The 20,773-nt window shown below is 39.8% G+C and overlaps 4 protein-coding genes and 1 long non-coding RNA gene across 6 annotated transcripts; 2 read left to right on the plus strand and 3 right to left on the minus strand.

The window, feature by feature from the left end:
• Positions 1-46: 46 nt before the first annotated feature.
• Positions 47-743, plus strand: LOC107273046 (26S proteasome complex subunit SEM1). Its single transcript, XM_015750844.2, has 3 exons — positions 47-234; positions 315-411; positions 494-743. The coding sequence occupies exons 1-3, from the start codon at positions 150-152 to the stop codon at positions 546-548; spliced, it is 237 nt and encodes a 78-aa protein (XP_015606330.1). The 5' UTR covers positions 47-149; the 3' UTR covers positions 549-743.
• Positions 624-4,540, minus strand: LOC107273044. The gene is made up of 8 exons (XM_015750842.2): positions 3,539-4,540; positions 3,170-3,479; positions 2,744-3,084; positions 2,442-2,667; positions 2,030-2,368; positions 1,792-1,945; positions 1,553-1,716; positions 624-1,472 (listed from the first exon to the last, which is right to left on the minus strand). Exons 1-8 carry the CDS (start codon positions 4,216-4,218, stop codon positions 1,167-1,169), a joined length of 2,520 nt encoding a protein of 839 aa, XP_015606328.1. The 5' UTR covers positions 4,219-4,540; the 3' UTR covers positions 624-1,166.
• Positions 4,541-6,740: 2,200 nt separating this feature from the next.
• LOC107272999 (actin, muscle) lies at positions 6,741-20,113 on the minus strand. 2 transcript variants are annotated; one of them, XM_025090279.1, is made up of 3 exons: positions 19,958-20,113; positions 18,866-19,021; positions 6,741-7,829 (listed from the first exon to the last, which is right to left on the minus strand). In XM_025090279.1, exons 2-3 carry the CDS (start codon positions 18,998-19,000, stop codon positions 6,834-6,836), a joined length of 1,131 nt encoding a protein of 376 aa, XP_024946047.1. In that variant the 5' UTR covers positions 19,001-19,021; positions 19,958-20,113; the 3' UTR covers positions 6,741-6,833. The 2 variants fall into 2 exon arrangements, with proteins under 2 accessions (XP_024946047.1, XP_015606245.1); XM_015750759.2 differs by lacking the exons at positions 18,866-19,021; positions 19,958-20,113 and adding exons at positions 7,947-8,097; positions 8,641-8,785 and having other exon boundaries at positions 6,741-7,838.
• On the minus strand, positions 9,862-14,381 carry LOC107272998 (actin-5, muscle-specific). The gene is made up of 3 exons (XM_015750758.2): positions 14,256-14,381; positions 12,750-12,774; positions 9,862-11,494 (listed from the first exon to the last, which is right to left on the minus strand). Exon 3 carries the CDS (start codon positions 11,492-11,494, stop codon positions 10,364-10,366), a length of 1,131 nt encoding a protein of 376 aa, XP_015606244.1. The 5' UTR covers positions 12,750-12,774; positions 14,256-14,381; the 3' UTR covers positions 9,862-10,363.
• Positions 15,934-17,301, plus strand: LOC107273002. Its single transcript, XR_001539106.1, has 2 exons — positions 15,934-16,391; positions 16,700-17,301. It is a non-coding gene; the product is annotated as an uncharacterized LOC107273002 (long non-coding RNA).
• Positions 20,114-20,773: the final 660 nt, after the last annotated feature.

Genomic DNA, 20,773 nt, shown 5'->3' on the forward strand with positions numbered 1-20,773 from the left:
CCGAAACATCAACGCTCTCTGACGGCAAGTTTGAAAATCTAACGCAGATCTCTCGTGACGTCATTTGGCGTGAGTTTACGAAAAGTACATTACGTTGTGGAAAGTGTCAACTTGTGATTTTGAGTTGAAATATTTCTAAATATCTAACAATGACGGATAATAAAAGCGATAAGTCGAAAGTGGATTTGGGTTTGCTCGAGGAAGATGACGAGTTCGAGGAATTCCCTGCAGAAGGTAAGAATATTGCTAGATTGACAATGATTCTTTTGTGTACCGGGTTAGCTTAACCTAAAACTTGCTGATTCACGAATTAGATTGGACGGCTAAGGATGAAGACAACGAGGATATCAGTGTCTGGGAGGATAACTGGGACGATGATGATGTGGAGGATGACTTTAATCAACAATTAAGGTAGGTTGACATAGATCTATCTTATTGGTACCATTGATATGGAACGTCTTTATTACATGATGCAATTTTGAACTAATTTCAGAGCACAACTTGAGAAGCAAAAGGCTCAGGGTGATCCACCTGCCAAGGATAATTAATTTGGTGTGTGATAAATATTCCAGAATGATACGAAGAAAAAAAATGGAATTAGTGCGAATAAAATAACAGAGTACTACTGTTTCCATCGTGTTAATATATTTCATAATCTTTGGATTATGCTGGTACTGCCAGAGAGATTAACAAGTATCTTACAAGTTATCTAAAACACCAATAAAACTTTTATACAAAACATAGTCCTGATGTAATGTAACAAATACCAAATTGATATTTTATACACAGATCTGCTGATAACCGAGACAATTGTAAAACAATAATTTCATTTTGTCATTTGGGGATGTCGCATTTATCTATGATACAAAATATTTTTGTTCTTTTTGCAACAATACTACAGTCAGGTACATGACCCTTTAGCACATTAAACTATTGAAATTAAATTTTTTTTTCAAATGAAAATAAGTAATTACTAAATAATATCAAATTTGCAATATTCTTATTTCTTTTCGAATCGAATTGCTAAAGGAATGTTGAATATTTCATATGAAGTTATGGCACATTACTTACACACAGTGTCAATAATCTCGGTATAAATTATGCGCTTATATAAATGCAAACAAAAATACTCATAAATAATAACTTACCGAAGAATTGCACCTTAATCATGGAGTTGAATTATGATGATCTGATCTACATGATGCCAACAGCTGCGATGCCAATACATCTAATATTTGTAGACTGAAATCTTGATTGATTTTCTTCACCTCCAATGATCCCAACAAAAATCGTAGACCTTCCCTCATGTCATCTTCTCCAACTAATAATTTCACGTCAGACGGAATTTTATCCATAAGTAATCGCACTAATTTTTCCTTCAAAGAATCTATTGACTCTTTTGATTCATCCGTTTGGCTGGTCGAGAATAGCGTCAAGTTACTGAATTTATTTGACAGTCGAAGAATGATATTCTAGAAGAAAAAAATAGAAAAACTGACTCGTTGGTCTTGAAATGTGTTATTGAATATAAAATCATGTGTTCATGGATTACTTGTAAAACTGGTTCAATGACATTTCCAAATAGCAATTTTGTCCATCGTACAACAGCTTCCTGCTGCAGGGTATTGTTGCTACCGATACCTGCTAATACCTCGCATATAAGATCTATGCTTACACGGGTCAAGGTCAAATTACAGTCCAATTCCTCTAGTTCTTCTGTTATAGGAAATCGCAATAAGTTTACAGAAAATTGAGTTTTGTCTCAGAAAATTAAGAAAAATCAAAACTAACCATCATAGGGAGTATTGACAGTATCCAACCAATGAGAGAGTAGTTCTGAATCCCCACTACCTTCTACAGAATCGACTGCTTCATAAGCAGTATCTACAGAACAGTAGTCTATTCTTTCAGCAACCAGTTGTTGGAGTTCCACTGCCACACTCCTCTGTATTATTAATTTAAAAAAATATAAATTATGATTTTATAAAGCATTTAAAAAACTTATAATTATTGTACAATATTTAAATACCGATTTAACATCTTCCACGAATCTCCATGGAATGTCTGCTAGTGGCATCAAAGTTGGCAGTGGAACAACGTCTTCTTCTTGATCCATTTCAAAACCAGGAACAACGGTCTTCAAAGTATTAAACATTCCACTGACAGTTTTCGCCAGGAACCTATCTAATCTTGGCACCACGACGTCTGCCTTTTTTCCGACGCCACTGCTGGGACGAAGAAAATGTCGAAGCTGTGGTGGCGACTCTATTGACAAGCGTGTGCAAAGAGTCTTCAAATAATTTTCCATTTCCACACGTCCTCCTTCTGGTAAAGACATGTCAGACATGATGCCCGATAAGGACGGTACCTGAAAATAATTGTGCAATTGAATTTAAGTTTAAAAACATTATCCTACAGATTCTCAATTTGTTTTTTACTACCTCTTCCAAACTGCCATGAAGCTGCACGAAGTCGGAGTACTGTCTTCTAACTGTTGCTGTTGTTGTTTCAAACATATCAACACCATGTTGTTCCACATCATCAAATTGTATACAATACAAGAGTTGTTGAGAGCCATCCGGAGCAGTATAAAATTCTGTCCACGGAATAGCGAGATTTGTGAATTGGCTACCTTCGTATACGGTACAGGATTTCTCTTCGACTTGACTAAAACAGAAGTAATATATACAGGCCTACTTTATTTTTGGTGACATAAGTAATGATGGGGAGTAAGATTGTTTACAGTGGTGTTGTAGCCGTCGACTTTTGTTGTAAGAGATTTCTAAGTCTGGCAATGGTTGTAGCGAAATCTGTTGGCTCTTCGTACACTGGCGATAAACGATCTTCGTCCAATTCAGAATCTGGCTCTGAAATACTGACATCACCCCAGAGACCTCGATGACTAATAGCAAGGCCCTCTAGGCATAAGGAAGACCTTTCTGCATTTTGAGATGATATAGTTTGATTTTCACTTTTGGAATCGGTAGATGTGCTTAAAGCTGAATTTTGTTTTGGTAATGGTCGTGGAATCACAGCAGCTGTTGCGGATGCAATTCCACCACCCAAAGCTTGCGATACAATTCCCTAAAATAATAAATTAGGAATATCTTCAAGTTGATGAAAACAAAGTTGAAATAAATATAGATATGTGAGGGATATATAATCGTACGTGATTCGTTACGGCTGTGGTTCCATTTTCCGTTGGCGCAGCGCTCAATAGCACCACTAATTTTTCATAGATCAAATTGGGACAACTGGCAGTGTGAATTCCCTGCAACAGTCTACTGGCTAAAATAGACAAGAGTAATTTGCAAGGCAGCGAGCTGGTCAGTTCCCACTGTAAGAACTCTCTTGCTAATATAGTGACCAGTCGATGCAATGTGTGTTCTAAAGCAGTTGTGCTTCGTGATCCTGGATGCACACAGCGATATGCTTCTTCTAAGTTTGATGCTGTTCCTTTTTTTACTCTTCGTAGAGCTCTGAGAAATAAATAGGAGGATGAGAAAAATATATGGAATGCAAATTTATGATATTTTACCTTCGATACTCCTTCAAATGCAGCAATAAAACATCAGCAAGTTTACTTGTCAATTTTATTTTATCCAATGAGGTTACTTGGTGTTGCAATCTGTTTAGTAATTTTCTTAATAACCCTTTTGCTTCATCAGGAAATGTCTTATCACTGCTTAAATTCTTATACCAACTACTAATAAACTTCACATCGATCTGTATTACTAATCTGTCAAGATCCAATTTTCTTATGATAGAAGCGTTGTCCACTTTTCCTGTCTTTAATTCATTTTGGCTTTGTTTACAATATAACTGCTGAGTGCCTTTGTCATCCTTTGCAACGTTGTTACTGATTCTTTGAACATTTGTTGATTGTATATCATTTACTTCTTTGTTGTTATGTATAGCACCTTTAGACTTAGCAACAGTTTCAATATTACATGTTAAATAATTCTCCAAACGATCTCGTATCCAGCCAGTAATTAGTTCTATATTAATTGGAGTAGTGGCTTTCAACGCAAGTCTCAGGAGGAAACAACTGAGCCACGTAGATAATATAGTAATGAAAATTGCCCACAAAATTGGGATATATACTGGTAGAGATCTGTTCCCAAACCATTCTGAGATAATTATAGATAGAACTGCAGAAACGATACTTAGCAATAATAACATTTGGTTCAACCAACTCATTGGTATAACTTTCTCCATTTTGAGCACTTGTTTTGTATAGATTACAAATTATAGCATTATTAATTTACATTTTACTACATAGAGATACACAAATGAAGTGTAATCCAGGCCACTGTCAAATTGTTATGTCCTTTGACAATCATTTAATACAGTAACCTCAATACGTTATCCGTTATTCGTAGATTGTCAAGACGTTTAAAAGCTCCGAAAATACGATTATTCTATTCACAAATAAAGTCATTGTATCCATTGTCACTTAATGGACTAGAATAAAATTTTTATACAATCCTGACTTGTTGAATATACGTGTTAGGTTGAATATCAATTGTAAAATGACGTATCGAACGTTCACCGCTTGCACGTACGGCAGACATTAGTCACTTTTGTAATCACCCATGTAGCCTAATCTATTTCATTCAGTCTTAAGAAATTCCAATAAAACAATATTATCTAGAATATAACGTGACATACTATTACGTAATATCACTTTACATTGTTAAAAGGAAGCCGTTTCACCGAAACCATTCATAAATACCAAGAAGAATATATGTAAGCGAAGCCAAATACTAACAATTGTCCCCTTTCCGCGCATAAAGTTTCGAGCCGGTCAGTGCACCAAAATTCCAAATTTATGTTGGATAGCACCCAAGAGTCAAATTCTCCAAAACATATATTACAACATTTACGAATCCAAGTATTGTCAAACTATTATCTTAAGTAGTAATACGCCGATAAAGATCTTTCAGTCTTAACTGAATATCACACGCATCGGACGCCATATTAATTTCCCATATAAGAAACAACATTATGATTAAAAGTATCTTCTATCTAAATTTAGGCTGTAAATATAGATAAATAGTAAATTAATACTTTATTATAATATTTAAGTTTCTAATCTTTTACCACTCTCAGAGACTCTTATATTGCCAAAGCTCTTATTCCAAGTAACGTCAACATCCCTCATGCAAAAAAAATGATGAACAATGTAGGAAGAGGGATGCAACAAGTAAAAACCCAGAGCTGCTAACAGCTGTTAAAGGACGAGAGACGTGAAAAGTGATGAGAATCTGGCTAGACGCCCAGGTTTTACTAAAGACGATAAAAAGAATGGTAAGCATCATCAAGAGACATCGCGACGCTTTTACGGTGATGGTTAAGATAATTCTTCCCTGTATGTTTTTATTTTGAAAAAAATGAGGTTAAGTTTTTAGTTCGACCGACCCAGCCGGACGTTGCACTTTTAGGACTGACATTGAATTCTCTCCTATTTGGCCAAACGAAATCGATTAGTCAGTTGGAATCGATCCCAGATGACGGTTCATTACGTATATGCGGTATAAGCTAACCGGACAATGAGGATCCTCTTCGTCGTGGCGCATTGGACGATCCTGGTGTAGCTCTGAGTACATCGAAACGACGCCGGCCGTCTCTTCCTGCTAATTTTAGCGTCGCGTGAGAATAAACATAAGTTACCACGTCGTGAGGGGCCTTGTAAGGCTAGGCGCAGCTGGGGTCCACACGCTGCGTCGGTTACAGCATCCCAACCCGGGGGCAGAGACTCTATTTTTACTATTTCTTAATTTGTCTCAGAGTTTTGCCGCTCGTGTTGGGTTACGTTACTCCCGACGACTATGAGAAAGAAGCATTCGAGCTTCCAACACGTGGATACCACATGGATATCGTCGACCTCATCTTATTCTTATTTCTCATCTGCATCCTCGTTATCTTCGAGAATCTGCAACTCTATGCATGGCGGAGGGTCATGGTGGATTTTAAGAAAATATATATATAGAATATGCTCAGAAACATCTCGGAATGGATATATAAACTTTCACTGGTGTTTTGGATATTTTTAGAAAAAAAATATTTTACTTTTCTTAACCTATCAACACAAAGGACTTACAAGGCACCATATGGCTTGTTCACTTGAATAGTAATTTGTTTGAAATTTTATCTTTTTTTGCTTTTTTTTATTTTTTCATCATTCACTGATGTTTTTCTATATTTGTCTAAGATACTTGGAACGATTATAGGCGTATCTACTGTCAGAATATTATTTTATGAGCGACTGGCTCTTTGCCAATGTAGAAAACTTTTGAATCCGCTTATCTTTCACTCAGAAAATTCTATTTTGTCCAAATCTTCTGGGAATCTTATCAGCGTCTTCTGCTCCTTATGAGTTTCTAGAATGTCGTATACGTATTACAAATTGTAATACAGTGAAAACGGCAGCTCGTGATTAAATTTATATATAATTTTTTATTATTTATAAGGTATAAGAAGAACGATTCGCTAGGCTGCAATATGAGCCAGCGTTGATAAGTCTAGTGTTCTTTTGTTGTTGTTTTTCATTAAACGATAATACGTACATGCGATCTAGAGTCTCGAAGACCAAAGAGATTGCGTTACAATAATGAGGAATAGTAATAAATTATTAATGTTAATAACAAATAGTCATGTTGTATAAACTACGTAGTACAATACAGTCTGATAAATGTGTATAATAAAGGCACTTGAGTAGTTTTTCTCTTTTCCTTATCTTTTTTTTGGTTGTTGCGTATCTTCGTTCGGTGAAGTGAAGTTTGGTCTGGTTGATGATTGGAAAGGTAATTCGTATAGAAAGGTCAAGCCGTTTAGAAGCACTTGCGGTGAACAATTCCAGGACCGGACTCATCATACTCCTGCTTGGAGATCCACATCTGTTGGAAGGTGGATAGGGAAGCCAGGATGGATCCACCGATCCACACGGAGTACTTCCTCTCAGGGGGAGCGATGATCTTGATCTTGATGGTGGATGGAGCCAGGGCGGTGATTTCCTTCTGCATACGGTCAGCAATACCGGGGTACATGGTGGTACCACCGGAAAGGACAGTGTTGGCGTACAGGTCCTTACGGATGTCAACGTCGCACTTCATGATGGAGTTGTAGACGGTCTCGTGGATACCGCAGGATTCCATACCCAAGAAGGAAGGCTGGAAGAGAGCCTCAGGGCAACGGAACCTCTCGTTGCCGATGGTGATGACCTGACCGTCGGGAAGCTCGTAGCTCTTCTCGAGGGAGGTGCTGGCGGCAGCCGTGGCCATTTCCTGTTCGAAGTCCAGGGCGACATAGCAGAGCTTCTCCTTGATGTCACGAACGATTTCACGCTCAGCGGTGGTGGTGAAGGAGTAACCTCTCTCGGTGAGGATCTTCATGAGGTAGTCGGTAAGATCGCGACCAGCCAAGTCCAGACGGAGGATGGCGTGGGGAAGGGCATAACCTTCGTAGATGGGGACGGTGTGGGAGACACCATCTCCGGAGTCCAGGACGATACCGGTGGTACGACCGGAAGCGTACAGGGAGAGGACGGCCTGGATGGCGACGTACATGGCTGGGCTGTTGAAGGTCTCAAACATGATCTGGGTCATCTTTTCACGGTTAGCCTTGGGGTTGAGGGGAGCCTCGGTCAGGAGAACGGGGTGTTCCTCGGGGGCCACACGGAGTTCATTGTAGAAGGTGTGGTGCCAGATCTTCTCCATATCATCCCAGTTAGTGATGATTCCGTGCTCAATGGGGTACTTCAGGGTGAGGATACCTCTCTTGCTCTGGGCTTCATCACCGACGTAGGAGTCCTTCTGTCCCATACCGACCATCACACCCTATAACAAAAGAACCATTTGTTATTCCTCTCCATCTTTAATGACCAGCTCAATACTTCTTTATTCTTCATCATATGAAATATACATATACGCCTTATCATTACTAACCTGATGACGAGGACGGCCGACGATGCTAGGAAACACAGCACGTGGAGCATCATCTCCGGCGAATCCGGCCTTGCACATGCCGGAGCCGTTGTCCACGACCAGTGCCGCAACATCATCATCACACATATTGATGGAGGTTTAGATTACCTTTCTGCGAACAATCAATCACTATAACAATGAATGATACTCAAAAACACACGACTTCATCAAACTAATTCACTTAATAAAACACATTCTCTGTACAATAATTAATAATAATTTTCACAAAACCACACTTCACGTCTATTAAAAAAAAAAATCGTTATCCATCAAAAGTATCTACAATCGTACAAATGTATTTCAGTAAAAGAGCGACCAATCAGTTGTACAACCAACCCTTCAACCAAATACATCCCCCTTCAAAGTATTCTGAATATCCAAAATATTTCGTCTAAAATACCACGAGTGGGTACGACAAAAAAGAGGTAGTGATTAAAAATAACATTTTTTCCCAATCACGTAACACTGCAGTTAAAGCCATTGTTTTATTGCTAATCAAGCCAAACAAAATTATTTACCTCACAAAGGAAATTTTGCAATCAAATTATTTGATGCGACAGTAACAAAACGAGGTAGCACAAAAAAAGGTATTGAGACAAAGAAACTGTGAAATCGTTGGATAAGCAATTGTAAACTGTACTACAATACAACGTACCGTGTAAATTCGAAAAAAACGGGCGACACGCTGAAGGCGTTCGTCGTGCAAGAGACCAAGCAGCGAGTGGCGCATTGCAGCCAGTGTGAGGTCCCTTTATCCATATCGGTCGCTGCCCAAAATAGCGATCCGCCCCTTACATGGAAATCTGCCGTTACATACGCACTGCCTCCACTAGGCATAGTCCTTAGTCGCCCTAAGGAGAGTAACGACGCCGGGCGTCGCATCAACGCCGGCGACGCCCCCTGATCCCAAATAAGGTTTCGTTCCCCACCACGTCATCTGCCCTCGTGGAGACTTCGCCAGGGACGAAACTGCTCATCGTGATTTGCAAGCCGAGTTTTAACCCCGCACTCTTTGTGCGTGAACTTTCCTTCGCTTTCCCTTATATGTGTACGGGCGCTTGCAGATGCGCTTACAGATCTCGAAATTCTTCATTATAATTTATCGATATTGTGCCTTTCGGGGAATTTGTCATCTCGAGTATACGGGGTGAGAGTCACGTATATATATATATATATATATATATATATTCATCCCTTGAGGGGAGTGTTTTTTAACTATCAAGAAACAATGGGTTCACTGAAGAGTCAAAGTTCATCGCTGGACGATACCATGCAGGGAAGTATCCATTGCGAGAAAAAGGGGTGCCTGGTAAATTTTTCTACAAATTTCTTGCGTTTGTTACATGATCAACCCTGCATGACGAATCAATTAAAATTATTATTGACCTCACCTATTTTGTATTTATGTATGTTTTTGATGATTACATGATCCTGATGCAATTATGATAATCATGTATCTTTGATGATATAAAATATTAGCAGGTTTATATATTTTGTCTTTGTATGAATTTTTATGTTTAATTTATAATTCTTGAAAAAAATTCAATAAATAGATCAATGAATCATATGTGACTAATGTGCATTCTATATATCCTTGACTATTTTTAAAATGCATACAATCATCACGGATGCTCCGGCTACATTCGTAGTATTGAGCCAGGTTAATTATTTTCTTAGATATAAATGATCGAGGACGTCGATTCGCTGAAATTTCAACCTGTTTTATGGAAACGTCCATTCGAGGTCGATATATATGTATTTCGTAGAGGAAATTCTGTTTGGGGAGTGTGGGGGGCGGCGGAAAATTTTCACGAGAACGCCATCGTACGAGGGATGAATGCAAGGTAATGACAATGCAATTTGATCGGAGAGACTCTTTGTTGTAAAATCATATTTTATTGAGTGTTTTTCTTTTATGTACCTCAAATGGACATTTGGTGTTATTATGTGTGATTAGTCGCACACAAAAGACCTTCCCCTCTTTCCATATGCCGCATGGATTTTTTTTTTAAATCAGTCCAAGAAAAAATTTAATTCATATTACGATGATCCTTTGACTAGAATTCTCGATTGAGATTAATTGAATGAAAAGAAATTCAAAAACAATGAATGATTATGTATCTAGTCGAATATCGAGAACGTGACAAGGACTATCAAATGAAAAAAATATGAATTGAACCGCTCTAAGAATATAAGATTATATTTATTCCATAGATGTAAACTTATATACAAAAGATGACGTTTGCGTTTTAATGATGGCCGTCGCCACGAAACTCGCTACATACAAAAAGTAATAGTAGTAGAGTAAGTGATGAAGCATTGCGGCAGTGTGGCATTTTGGGGAAGGTATAGTATAAGGTGTTTTTGAGTTAAACTGCTTAGAAGCACTTGCGGTGGACGATGCCAGGGCCGGACTCATCGTACTCCTGCTTGGAGATCCACATCTGTTGGAAGGTGGACAGGGAAGCCAGGATGGATCCACCGATCCATACGGAGTACTTCCTCTCAGGGGGAGCGATGATCTTGATCTTGATGGTGGATGGAGCCAGGGCGGTGATTTCCTTCTGCATACGGTCAGCAATACCGGGGTACATGGTGGTACCACCGGAGAGGACATTGTTGGCGTACAGGTCCTTACGGATGTCGACGTCGCACTTCATGATGGAGTTGTAGACGGTCTCATGGATACCGCAGGATTCCATACCCAAGAAGGAAGGTTGGAAGAGAGCCTCGGGGGTACGGAACCTCTCGTTGCCGATGGTGATGACCTGACCGTCGGGAAGCTCGTAGCTCTTCTCGAGGGAGGTGCTGGCGGCAGCGGTGGCCATTTCCTGTTCGAAGTCCAGGGCGACATAGCAGAGCTTCTCCTTGATGTCACGAACGATTTCACGCTCAGCGGTGGTGGTGAAGGAGTAACCTCTCTCGGTGAGGATCTTCATGAGGTAGTCGGTAAGATCGCGACCAGCCAAGTCCAGACGGAGGATGGCGTGGGGAAGGGCATAACCTTCGTAGATGGGGACGGTGTGGGAGACACCATCTCCGGAGTCCAGGACGATACCGGTGGTACGACCGGAAGCGTACAGGGAGAGGACGGCCTGGATGGCGACGTACATGGCTGGGCTGTTGAAGGTCTCAAACATGATCTGGGTCATCTTTTCACGGTTAGCCTTGGGGTTGAGGGGAGCCTCGGTCAGGAGAACGGGGTGTTCCTCGGGGGCCACACGGAGTTCATTGTAGAAGGTGTGGTGCCAGATCTTCTCCATATCATCCCAGTTAGTGATGATTCCGTGCTCAATGGGGTACTTCAGGGTGAGGATACCTCTCTTGCTCTGGGCCTCATCACCGACGTAGGAGTCCTTCTGTCCCATACCGACCATCACACCCTGGTGACGGGGGCGACCGACGATGGATGGGAAGACGGCGCGGGGAGCGTCGTCTCCGGCGAAACCGGCCTTGCACATACCGGAGCCATTGTCTACGACCAGAGCTGCTACTTCGTCGTCACACATCTTGTTTTCTTTTTAATGTCTCTGTAAAAGAAAATAACGTCCGTTATAACTGCGCCTTTTGGTTCAGTCTAAAATAATGGTTTTCGTTATGTATTGACAGATGATCGGTATCATATTTTTTGAAATCACGTAACGTGAAAAACAAAACTCATGAGATTCTTAAAATTCAAAATTTTAGTAAAACTATAGTTTCTAGACTAAACTATACTTTCTAATTTTCCGTTTTTTGCAATTTTTTGCTGTCGTTATTTTTTTTAGTCTGATAAGAATGTATTAACATTTTTATGTCAATGCATGGTCTATTTTTCAGCAGAATAGTATTCTCAAAACTGGTTCAAAAGAAATAATCCATTCGAGATAAAAATTATCAGCAAATTTTCAAAAAAGCAGTAAATATCCAAAAAATACTAAATGAAGATTCATATAAAAAGAAAATGTACAAATCCACATAAGAAAACTGTGCCCCAGGTATTTTCACAGTTCTCCAATATTTCCATAATCCCCAGTACACGATAGTTCACAATTTCAAAAAAAAAAGTCACTGTTTCCGAAAATCTCCATCAATTCCAAAAGATTCCCAGATACTGTCAATGTCGATCACTCAGTCTCGTTACCGATTGCAGGTAACTAAAAATGATGAATTCTGGACAGGATTGGTATTTGGTATCGGAATTAAGGTAAAGAAGCAGACATAGCATAAAATCAATTGATAATAACAATAAAAAGACTGGACTAAACGGAGGCGTAAAAATATTTAAAAAATCTCAATCTTAGCCCAATTAGGGAATAAAAATAATTTCAATAATTACAAATTTTTTAAATCCAAAAAAGTTTCCTTACACAGAATCGAAGGATTCGAAAATTTAATGTAAAGATTCTAATAACCAGATTATAAAAATTTTCAAGACCAGTATACGATTTGCCAGAATTCTATGGTTGCCCTGAAGGAGTACTAACCGTGGGGGGTGGGTTGTGAATCGGCGGGCGGCTGCGGAGCGGCTGAGGTCTGGAAGCGTCGCGACGCCAGATATAACGTCCGCTCAAGAGCCGACGCTACCCAACATGGGCACGGCGACGCTCCAGGGCTGGCCAAAGGTTCTGCCCACGCGAATGGCCCACGCCCGCCAGTTCGGGAAGCACGAAAAAGCTCGAAAATATTGGGCTACCCGTGAGCTTTGGGAAGACGCCCATTGGACGCCCCTGAATAGACGCCGAGGGCGCCGTCGCGCGAAACTATGCGCCTTCAACCTCCCCCTGTGGTGCCTTTTTGGTTTTATGTTCTGAAACAATAATTAACGTTTCCTTTAATTTTCCAATAACATTCAGCTACGCATCTCTTTTTTCTTGAATCTACCTATATCGATACCCTTCTTCCTCTGACTTTATCTATTTCACTACAAATATGCACAAAAATTTGATATTCTTTTTTTTTCAAATGCAAAAATCAAATTTTTTTGTAACCATTACAATTTCTAAAAAAATAACTGACGTTTAAAGGTTTCTTTTTATTTCAGAATCATCTTCGTGTCACGTGAAAACATTCGAAAATTTGGAGGATCTTTAGTATTCCTAATTTTGATACCGATAAAATCAGAAAGAGGTGCAACAGTAAAATCAGGAAAAAGTGGAATAATAGTCATAAATTATTTAACAAAAATTTCTAATCTTTATATTAGTTTCTTTTAATTTATTAGGTTGTCAAATATTTTCTAAATTTAATTTTACTAATTTTCCAGGTTCCTTCAAGAATTGACCCAGTTGCCTATAAAGCGATAGGCGTTGAAGAAACAGCGGGCGTCGCGGCGCTATTTTAAGTAAGCCGATGCTAAATGTAGACGGACGCGAGATCGCGACGCTCCCTATAAGTGCAAGCACGGCTTATGGACCCCGACGCCTCCGCCGCGGCGGCGGATAAAGCATAACAGGGTACGCGTGCCAAAATTATACTGAAAGAACGTAATTGCGTAAACAGTACAAAGACCCGTAATGACCATTTGCTTTGGAACTTATGGATTTCTTTTTTCTATTCGAAGAGACTCAACTTTCTTTCCTTGGGAAAGTTTCATATTTTTCAAAAAGTCAAATACTCTTGGCAAAATGTAAATAAGTTTAACGATTTTACTCCTAATCAACAAGCTACTGAATACTTTTATTTCTACTCCATATCAATTCTTTGGATGACTAAAAGAATTTTGAATATTAAAAAAAATTGATTTCTAATATAATGAAAAATCGTAAAATCAGTAAATTATACAATATTATATCAATATTAATGATAACTTGAATACTTGGATACCATTGGATGTATACGCGTAAAACAAATTTTTTTAAGTGGTAAGCAGATTCAAGATTACAACTTTTTGGAAAAGATACAAATTAAAATTGAATTCATCGACGAAAGACTAGTATTTATAAAATCAAAAGAATACCATCGAAACAGTCAAAAAGCTGATACACGTATTTTCAAAGTGACTCCATAATAATGCATTTTTTTTCTATAAATTAAAAAAACAAAAGTTTCATTAAACTCAATTTGAGTATCACTTGGCCGAATATCACCACGATGGAATCCAATAAATTCACACAAAACAATCCAGAAGTTGAACTCTGAAGAAATATGTCGTCCTGTCCAATATCACTATTATGTCCAATTTCCAAACACGGTCGTCGCAACGGTACGATCCACAAGTATCCAATAATATCCAAGTGTCTCGAGGATGATCGAATAATTCAGACCTGGTGAGCAGGGTCTACTACGTACCGTGCACGGGACAGAGTGGAGTGGCGTCTGTGCCGAGGAGCGTCGCGACGTCGAATATATGCTCTCGTCCAGACGCCCCCGCATCACCATGCGATGGGGCATGTCCGACAGGCACGAAAAAGGCTCGCGTCTCGGGGCGTCGCGACGCTTTCCGAACTAGGCGGTCAGGCCCTACGCATACCGCAGAATATGCCACTTTTGAATCGACAACCTGCTCTCTGGTAACGCACTACCTTATTCTTCCTCTTGATCATCAGCATCATCTTCCTAGATCTTCTATCTTCTCTTCATTGATATCGACTTCCATTCGTTTCCTCAGCTACTATCAAATATCAAAAATGTATTAAATAATAATTTTTCTCTTATACTATAATCGTAGATTGCAAGTGGACATTTTTAAGTAACAAAATCATTCTCTATTCGAGTCTTATCCATATCTCTTGGTCTTGGATGATTTTTGGTGAAAAGACAAGAAGATGGTTGTCTTCTCTATGGAGTGTTGTTCCACGTGTACAGTATCACAGATTTTTTTTTACTCACTTCTAGAACTGGTTAAAACGTCCCGAGAATCATGGTTTGCTTTTTGAACCAAGGGAGAGATTCTGGAGATAGATGAGACTGAGATGCTTCCGTCTTTTTTTATCCTGTGATATTATTTGACTTGTAATCTCGCATGGATGAGCTTTCTATAAAGTTAAGAAAAAATCATACATTAATTTCGTATATTTTTCAGATTCGTTTTCAGAATCATTACCACAACAGTAACTCTGCAAATTTCTCGACCTTGATAGCTAAATTTATTCTTGCGCGGATTAACGCGAACGGCGGTTCCGGTTACCTTGTACATAACAGGGTCGCCATTAATATGTGAAATTATTTTTTCCTTCAAAAAAATCAGCACCCATTTATTCTTCTCTCTATTTTTGTTTGTTATAGCAAGGCCTCTTGATTTTCTTAAGACTCATTCTTTTAGGCTACCGGGCATAAGAGAAGTTTGGGTATGATTGACACCAGGGTTCACTACCAAAATAACCACATGGTGCTTAATTTGTACTGGCCTCACCGTTATATGAAAACAAACAGCCATAGTATCCAGCATCTCTCCCAATATTTAATATTCAAGCAGTATTTGTTATGCCAGGGAAAATATTTTCAATGCTTCAAACATTCATGAATTATTTTTTTGACACTTGCATTTTGATCCTCAAAGTTGCCTGTTGTCTCTAACAAAACTGTAGTTAAGATCTTCAATCCTAGATACCAAAAAAGCAGACAGGAAATTCATAGTAGGAACCTTTAGGTGGTATCCAAAAAAGGCATTTGGCCTACGCGAAGGGGTTGCGTGGGGTTGTAGCACAGGGTGGCTGCAATGCTTTCAGATTACGTGTCCTAACGGAAATAACTGGCGATGAGTGTGAGCTTTAGTGTATACAGGGAAGCTCCAACGAGTGAATTTGAACGAGCCAAGAAGAATCTATATACCTATTATATAGGATCTATAGGTTATAGGTTACATAGTTAGAATTTTTTTAAATATTTATCTTTGATATTTTGAGTTTTTAATGAGTGTTGAATGAGATGAAATGATGTTGCAACAATTTTACAATTGTATATAAGAAATTATAAATCAGTTCTTAGATAATTGTTATCATAAACTAATTATCAAAAAATACCTAGATGAATTTCCTGGTGTATTGTCTATTAGGGATTTTACTAAGTGTGGAAGAGGAACGAAAATACTTTTCGCGTTCAAGTGTCTGGCAAATAGTACTGGGCCAAGGTCAACCGTTTAGTCGTACGTCACAACAATAGTTATTTTAAAATATCTTGAGAAGCTAGGAAGGTACATCCAAAGTCAAATTCGGCAGTGGTGAGTCGCGGTATACGAACCGAGAAGTGTACATACAGGTAGAATTTTATAAGCTTTCAGATACAAAAGATACAATTTAAATTTCGTCTAACCTGAGAAAAATTTACGTTTCTTTCAACGTGATTAAATTTGAAAAAGTATCAATTCCCGCCACTGTACTGACAACTACAATCATGGACTACAATGCTGGAAATTATATATCTAATATGGCCGAATTAGTTAAATGTGGTCGTCGAATAAACCATCAATATGTGGATAAAAGTGAGGTTAGAAGATCTTGTGGACTACGAGCCAGTGTTCCTTTAATCTCTACACGAAATTATTATGGTCCGGGTATTTCCAGCTGACCGATATACATATATCGTGGTACAACCTAACCTCACCGGTTTAGCTAGAACAGCTTCTATCTCATTTCATAATTTTGCCCTCTTCTTGGTTTATTTTATCTTTCTAATTTTTTCACTCTACCTATCTCTCTCTTTCTCTCTACCTCTATTGCTACTACTATTATTACTAGTGATACTACTATTAGAATCGTTTTGTATCTCACGTCAGGGGAGTTTTTCCTTCGTAGATCATACATGATTGCTGTATTACACTACGGAAATAGAAACTGTACGGATCCACTTGGCAGAGCAGCTTCTTCAAATATATCACAGAAATTCTAGAAAGCGGCCAAACGTAGAAGAACCTCGCAAACTGCGAAGCACTCCATATCGAGGGTATCATGTTCTCGTAGACGCTGAGTGAATTCCGGTCGGTAAAAATTGTGTAACAGGTACAGAACAGTGGTAGGTAACACAGAGGGCCAAAAACAGCCTACCAAACTTTCGATTGAGTTTCTGTTCATGTGGCGGGAGATATCAAATTCACATAATATTGCCAGGACATAAATGCTGAAATGGTGACAAGTATTTTTGAAATATAAATACTTTAGGGAACGATACGAAAGATTGGACGTAAGTGAAAATTTTAACTATTTTAAAAATTTATTTCAACTGATAGTAGATAAGAATGCCTAGGAGTATATTGAACCCACGAAAGGGACTATATATGGGACATATAAATATTTGAATTTATAAATGAGGATAATGGTGTGAGATAATGTATATTTGCCTTGACTTTGACGTATAACAATAATAATGTATAATATTTACAAAATAAATTAAAATAGTATATTGGTGGTTTTGCTTTTGTTAGCAGACTAGTATAGACTTAGTTACGATTACAAGATAATTTTCAGGCGTTGTGAAACCTCTCGCGAGACAGAAAGCCAGCGTCGCGCCGCCTGGAGTCAGAGGGGCTCGACCTGGCGCCCTCATGATGATCTCCTGCGTCCAAGAAGTCCCGCTGATGAACGGAATAGCAGGGAAATAATTCTTCATAATATTGGATGTCGCTGTTCTATTAATAGAACGTTCTTGGTATCAGGTTGAGCCTAACCCCCTTCAGGTAGCGCGCTGTACGGAGAGCCACCGCCGCCGTCCGCTTTTTTCGTAGCTCTGTGCGTGTCAAAGAAATTCGTCGCTTCTTTGGGAGCTTTTCGAGACAAGGTGAGAATGTGATTGATGGCGTCGTCACCGTAGAACGATGGCGATCGTGATGGTGATTCGATGAATGGTGACGTTGATGATAGATGTTGTTGATGTGTTTTCGTAGTAGCTTGTTGTTGAAGGGATGAAGTTGGTATATTCCCTTGTTGGGTCGTGGTATTCTTTTGAAGTATGTAATGGTTGCAAAGTACTTAGAAGCACTTGCGGTGGACGATGCCAGGGCCGGACTCATCGTACTCCTGCTTGGAGATCCACATCTGTTGGAAGGTGGACAGGGAAGCCAGGATGGATCCACCGATCCATACGGAGTACTTCCTCTCAGGGGGAGCGATGATCTTGATCTTGATGGTGGATGGAGCCAGGGCGGTGATTTCCTTCTGCATACGGTCAGCAATACCGGGGTACATGGTGGTACCACCGGAGAGGACATTGTTGGCGTACAGGTCCTTACGGATGTCAACGTCGCACTTCATGATGGAGTTGTAGACGGTCTCATGGATACCGCAGGATTCCATACCCAAGAAGGAAGGCTGGAAGAGAGCCTCGGGGGTACGGAACCTCTCGTTGCCGATGGTGATGACCTGACCGTCGGGAAGCTCGTAGCTCTTCTCGAGGGAGGTGCTGGCGGCAGCGGTGGCCATTTCCTGTTCGAAGTCCAGGGCGACATAGCAGAGCTTCTCCTTGATGTCACGAACGATTTCACGCTCAGCGGTGGTGGTGAAGGAGTAACCTCTCTCGGTGAGGATCTTCATGAGGTAGTCGGTAAGATCGCGACCAGCCAAGTCCAGACGGAGGATGGCGTGGGGAAGGGCATAACCTTCGTAGATGGGGACGGTGTGGGAGACACCATCTCCGGAGTCCAGGACGATACCGGTGGTACGACCGGAAGCGTACAGGGAGAGGACGGCCTGGATGGCGACGTACATGGCTGGGCTGTTGAAGGTCTCAAACATGATCTGGGTCATCTTTTCACGGTTAGCCTTGGGGTTGAGGGGAGCCTCGGTCAGGAGAACGGGGTGTTCCTCGGGGGCCACACGGAGTTCATTGTAGAAGGTGTGGTGCCAGATCTTCTCCATATCATCCCAGTTAGTGATGATTCCGTGCTCAATGGGGTACTTCAGGGTGAGGATACCTCTCTTGCTCTGGGCCTCATCACCGACGTAGGAGTCCTTCTGTCCCATACCGACCATCACACCCTGGTGACGGGGGCGACCGACGATGGATGGGAAGACGGCGCGGGGAGCGTCGTCTCCGGCGAAACCGGCCTTGCACATACCGGAGCCATTGTCTACGACCAGAGCTGCTACTTCGTCGTCACACATCTTGTTTTCTTTTTAATGTCTCTGTAAAAGAAAATAACGTCCGTTATAACTGCGCCTTTTGGTTCAGTCTAAAATAATGGTTTTCGTTATGTATTGACAGATGATCGGTATCATATTTTTTGAAATCACGTAACGTGAAAAACAAAACTCATGAGATTCTTAAAATTCAAAATTTTAGTAAAACTATAGTTTCTAGACTAAACTATACTTTCTAATTTTCCGTTTTTTGCAATTTTTTGCTGTCGTTATTTTTTTTAGTCTGATAAGAATGTATTAACATTTTTATGTCAATGCATGGTCTATTTTTCAGCAGAATAGTATTCTCAAAACTGGTTCAAAAGAAATAATCCATTCGAGATAAAAATTATCAGCAAATTTTCAAAAAAGCAGTAAATATCCAAAAAATACTAAATGAAGATTCATATAAAAAGAAAATGTACAAATCCACATAAGAAAACTGTGCCCCAGGTATTTTCACAGTTCTCCAATATTTCCATAATCCCCAGTACACGATAGTTCACAATTTCAAAAAAAAAAGTCACTGTTTCCGAAAATCTCCATCAATTCCAAAAGATTCCCAGATACTGTCAATGTCGATCACTCAGTCTCGTTACCGATTGCAGGTAACTAAAAATGATGAATTCTGGACAGGATTGGTATTTGGTATCGGAATTAAGGTAAAGAAGCAGACATAGCATAAAATCAATTGATAATAACAATAAAAAGACTGGACTAAACGGAGGCGTAAAAATATTTAAAAAATCTCAATCTTAGCCCAATTAGGGAATAAAAATAATTTCAATAATTACAAATTTTTTAAATCCAAAAAAGTTTCCTTACACAGAATCGAAGGATTCGAAAATTTAATGTAAAGATTCTAATAACCAGATTATAAAAATTTTCAAGACCAGTATACGATTTGCCAGAATTCTATGGTTGCCCTGAAGGAGTACTAACCGTGGGGGGTGGGTTGTGAATCGGCGGGCGGCTGCGGAGCGGCTGAGGTCTGGAAGCGTCGCGACGCCAGATATAACGTCCGCTCAAGAGCCGACGCTACCCAACATGGGCACGGCGACGCTCCAGGGCTGGCCAAAGGTTCTGCCCACGCGAATGGCCCACGCCCGCCAGTTCGGGAAGCACGAAAAAGCTCGAAAATATTGGGCTACCCGTGAGCTTTGGGAAGACGCCCATTGGACGCCCCTGAATAGACGCCGAGGGCGCCGTCGCGCGAAACTATGCGCCTTCAACCTCCCCCGCTACTTCATCTTCCTCTTCATCATCCTTTTCTTATTCTTCCTTCTCTTCATCAGCACTTATCGGTCTCTTCTTTAAAGTCAATTTCTTTTACTTCTTATTCCTGCACCTTTGATTTTCAATGACTAACGAGCTGTTAATGATGATTTTTACCTGAGACGTTTCAACGTCATCACAGTCCAGTCCTCTCGTCACTTTCAAACCCTGATCCCTGTGAAAAAGTACAAAGGAAAATTATTGAGGTCACTTTTAAAATACAAACAAAAATCATTACCAATGCTAATTTATCATTAAAAATATCACAGTCACCAATATAAATAGAAATTAATCGTAATAGAGATATTGGCAATAAAAACTAATACCACGAGGACGTTTACGTAATAATCTAGAAAACTTAAGAAAAAGAGGGAAATCTCGTATTCACCTTGTCCTGGGAAAATAATGAGTTCGAGTACATATTTGGCTTGTAAAAATTATTTTACAAATTTTTTTCTTGTTTTCCTTCGCAGAGTCTCCCTG

The sequence above is a fragment of the Cephus cinctus genome, unplaced genomic scaffold, assembly GCF_000341935.2.
Source record: "Cephus cinctus unplaced genomic scaffold, Ccin1 Ccin1_scaffold1343, whole genome shotgun sequence".
Classification (NCBI taxonomy): Eukaryota; Metazoa; Arthropoda; class Insecta; order Hymenoptera; family Cephidae; genus Cephus; species Cephus cinctus.

Bases quoted from the DNA above. Each gene is read 5' to 3' on its own strand.
- LOC107272999 (XM_025090279.1), bottom strand. From the start codon at position 19,000: ATGTGTGACGACGAAGTAGCAGCTCTGGTCGTAGACAATGGCTCCGGT. The intron at 7,830-18,865 runs GTCGGTATGGGA...TAGGGTGTGATG, and splicing joins CCCGTCACCAGGGTGTGATG to GTCGGTATGGGACAGAAGGA.
- LOC107273046 (XM_015750844.2), top strand. From the start codon at position 150: ATGACGGATAATAAAAGCGATAAGTCGAAAGTGGATTTGGGTTTGCTC. The intron at 235-314 runs GTAAGAATATTG...TTCACGAATTAG, and splicing joins CGAGGAATTCCCTGCAGAAG to ATTGGACGGCTAAGGATGAA. The intron at 412-493 runs GTAGGTTGACAT...AACTAATTTCAG, and splicing joins GACTTTAATCAACAATTAAG to AGCACAACTTGAGAAGCAAA.
- LOC107272998 (XM_015750758.2), bottom strand. From the start codon at position 11,494: ATGTGTGACGACGAAGTAGCAGCTCTGGTCGTAGACAATGGCTCCGGT.
- LOC107273044 (XM_015750842.2), bottom strand. From the start codon at position 4,218: ATGGAGAAAGTTATACCAATGAGTTGGTTGAACCAAATGTTATTATTG. The intron at 3,085-3,169 runs GTACGATTATAT...TTATTATTTTAG, and splicing joins CCACAGCCGTAACGAATCAC to GGAATTGTATCGCAAGCTTT. The intron at 1,473-1,552 runs GTAATCCATGAA...TTTTTCTTCTAG, and splicing joins TCATTGAACCAGTTTTACAA to AATATCATTCTTCGACTGTC.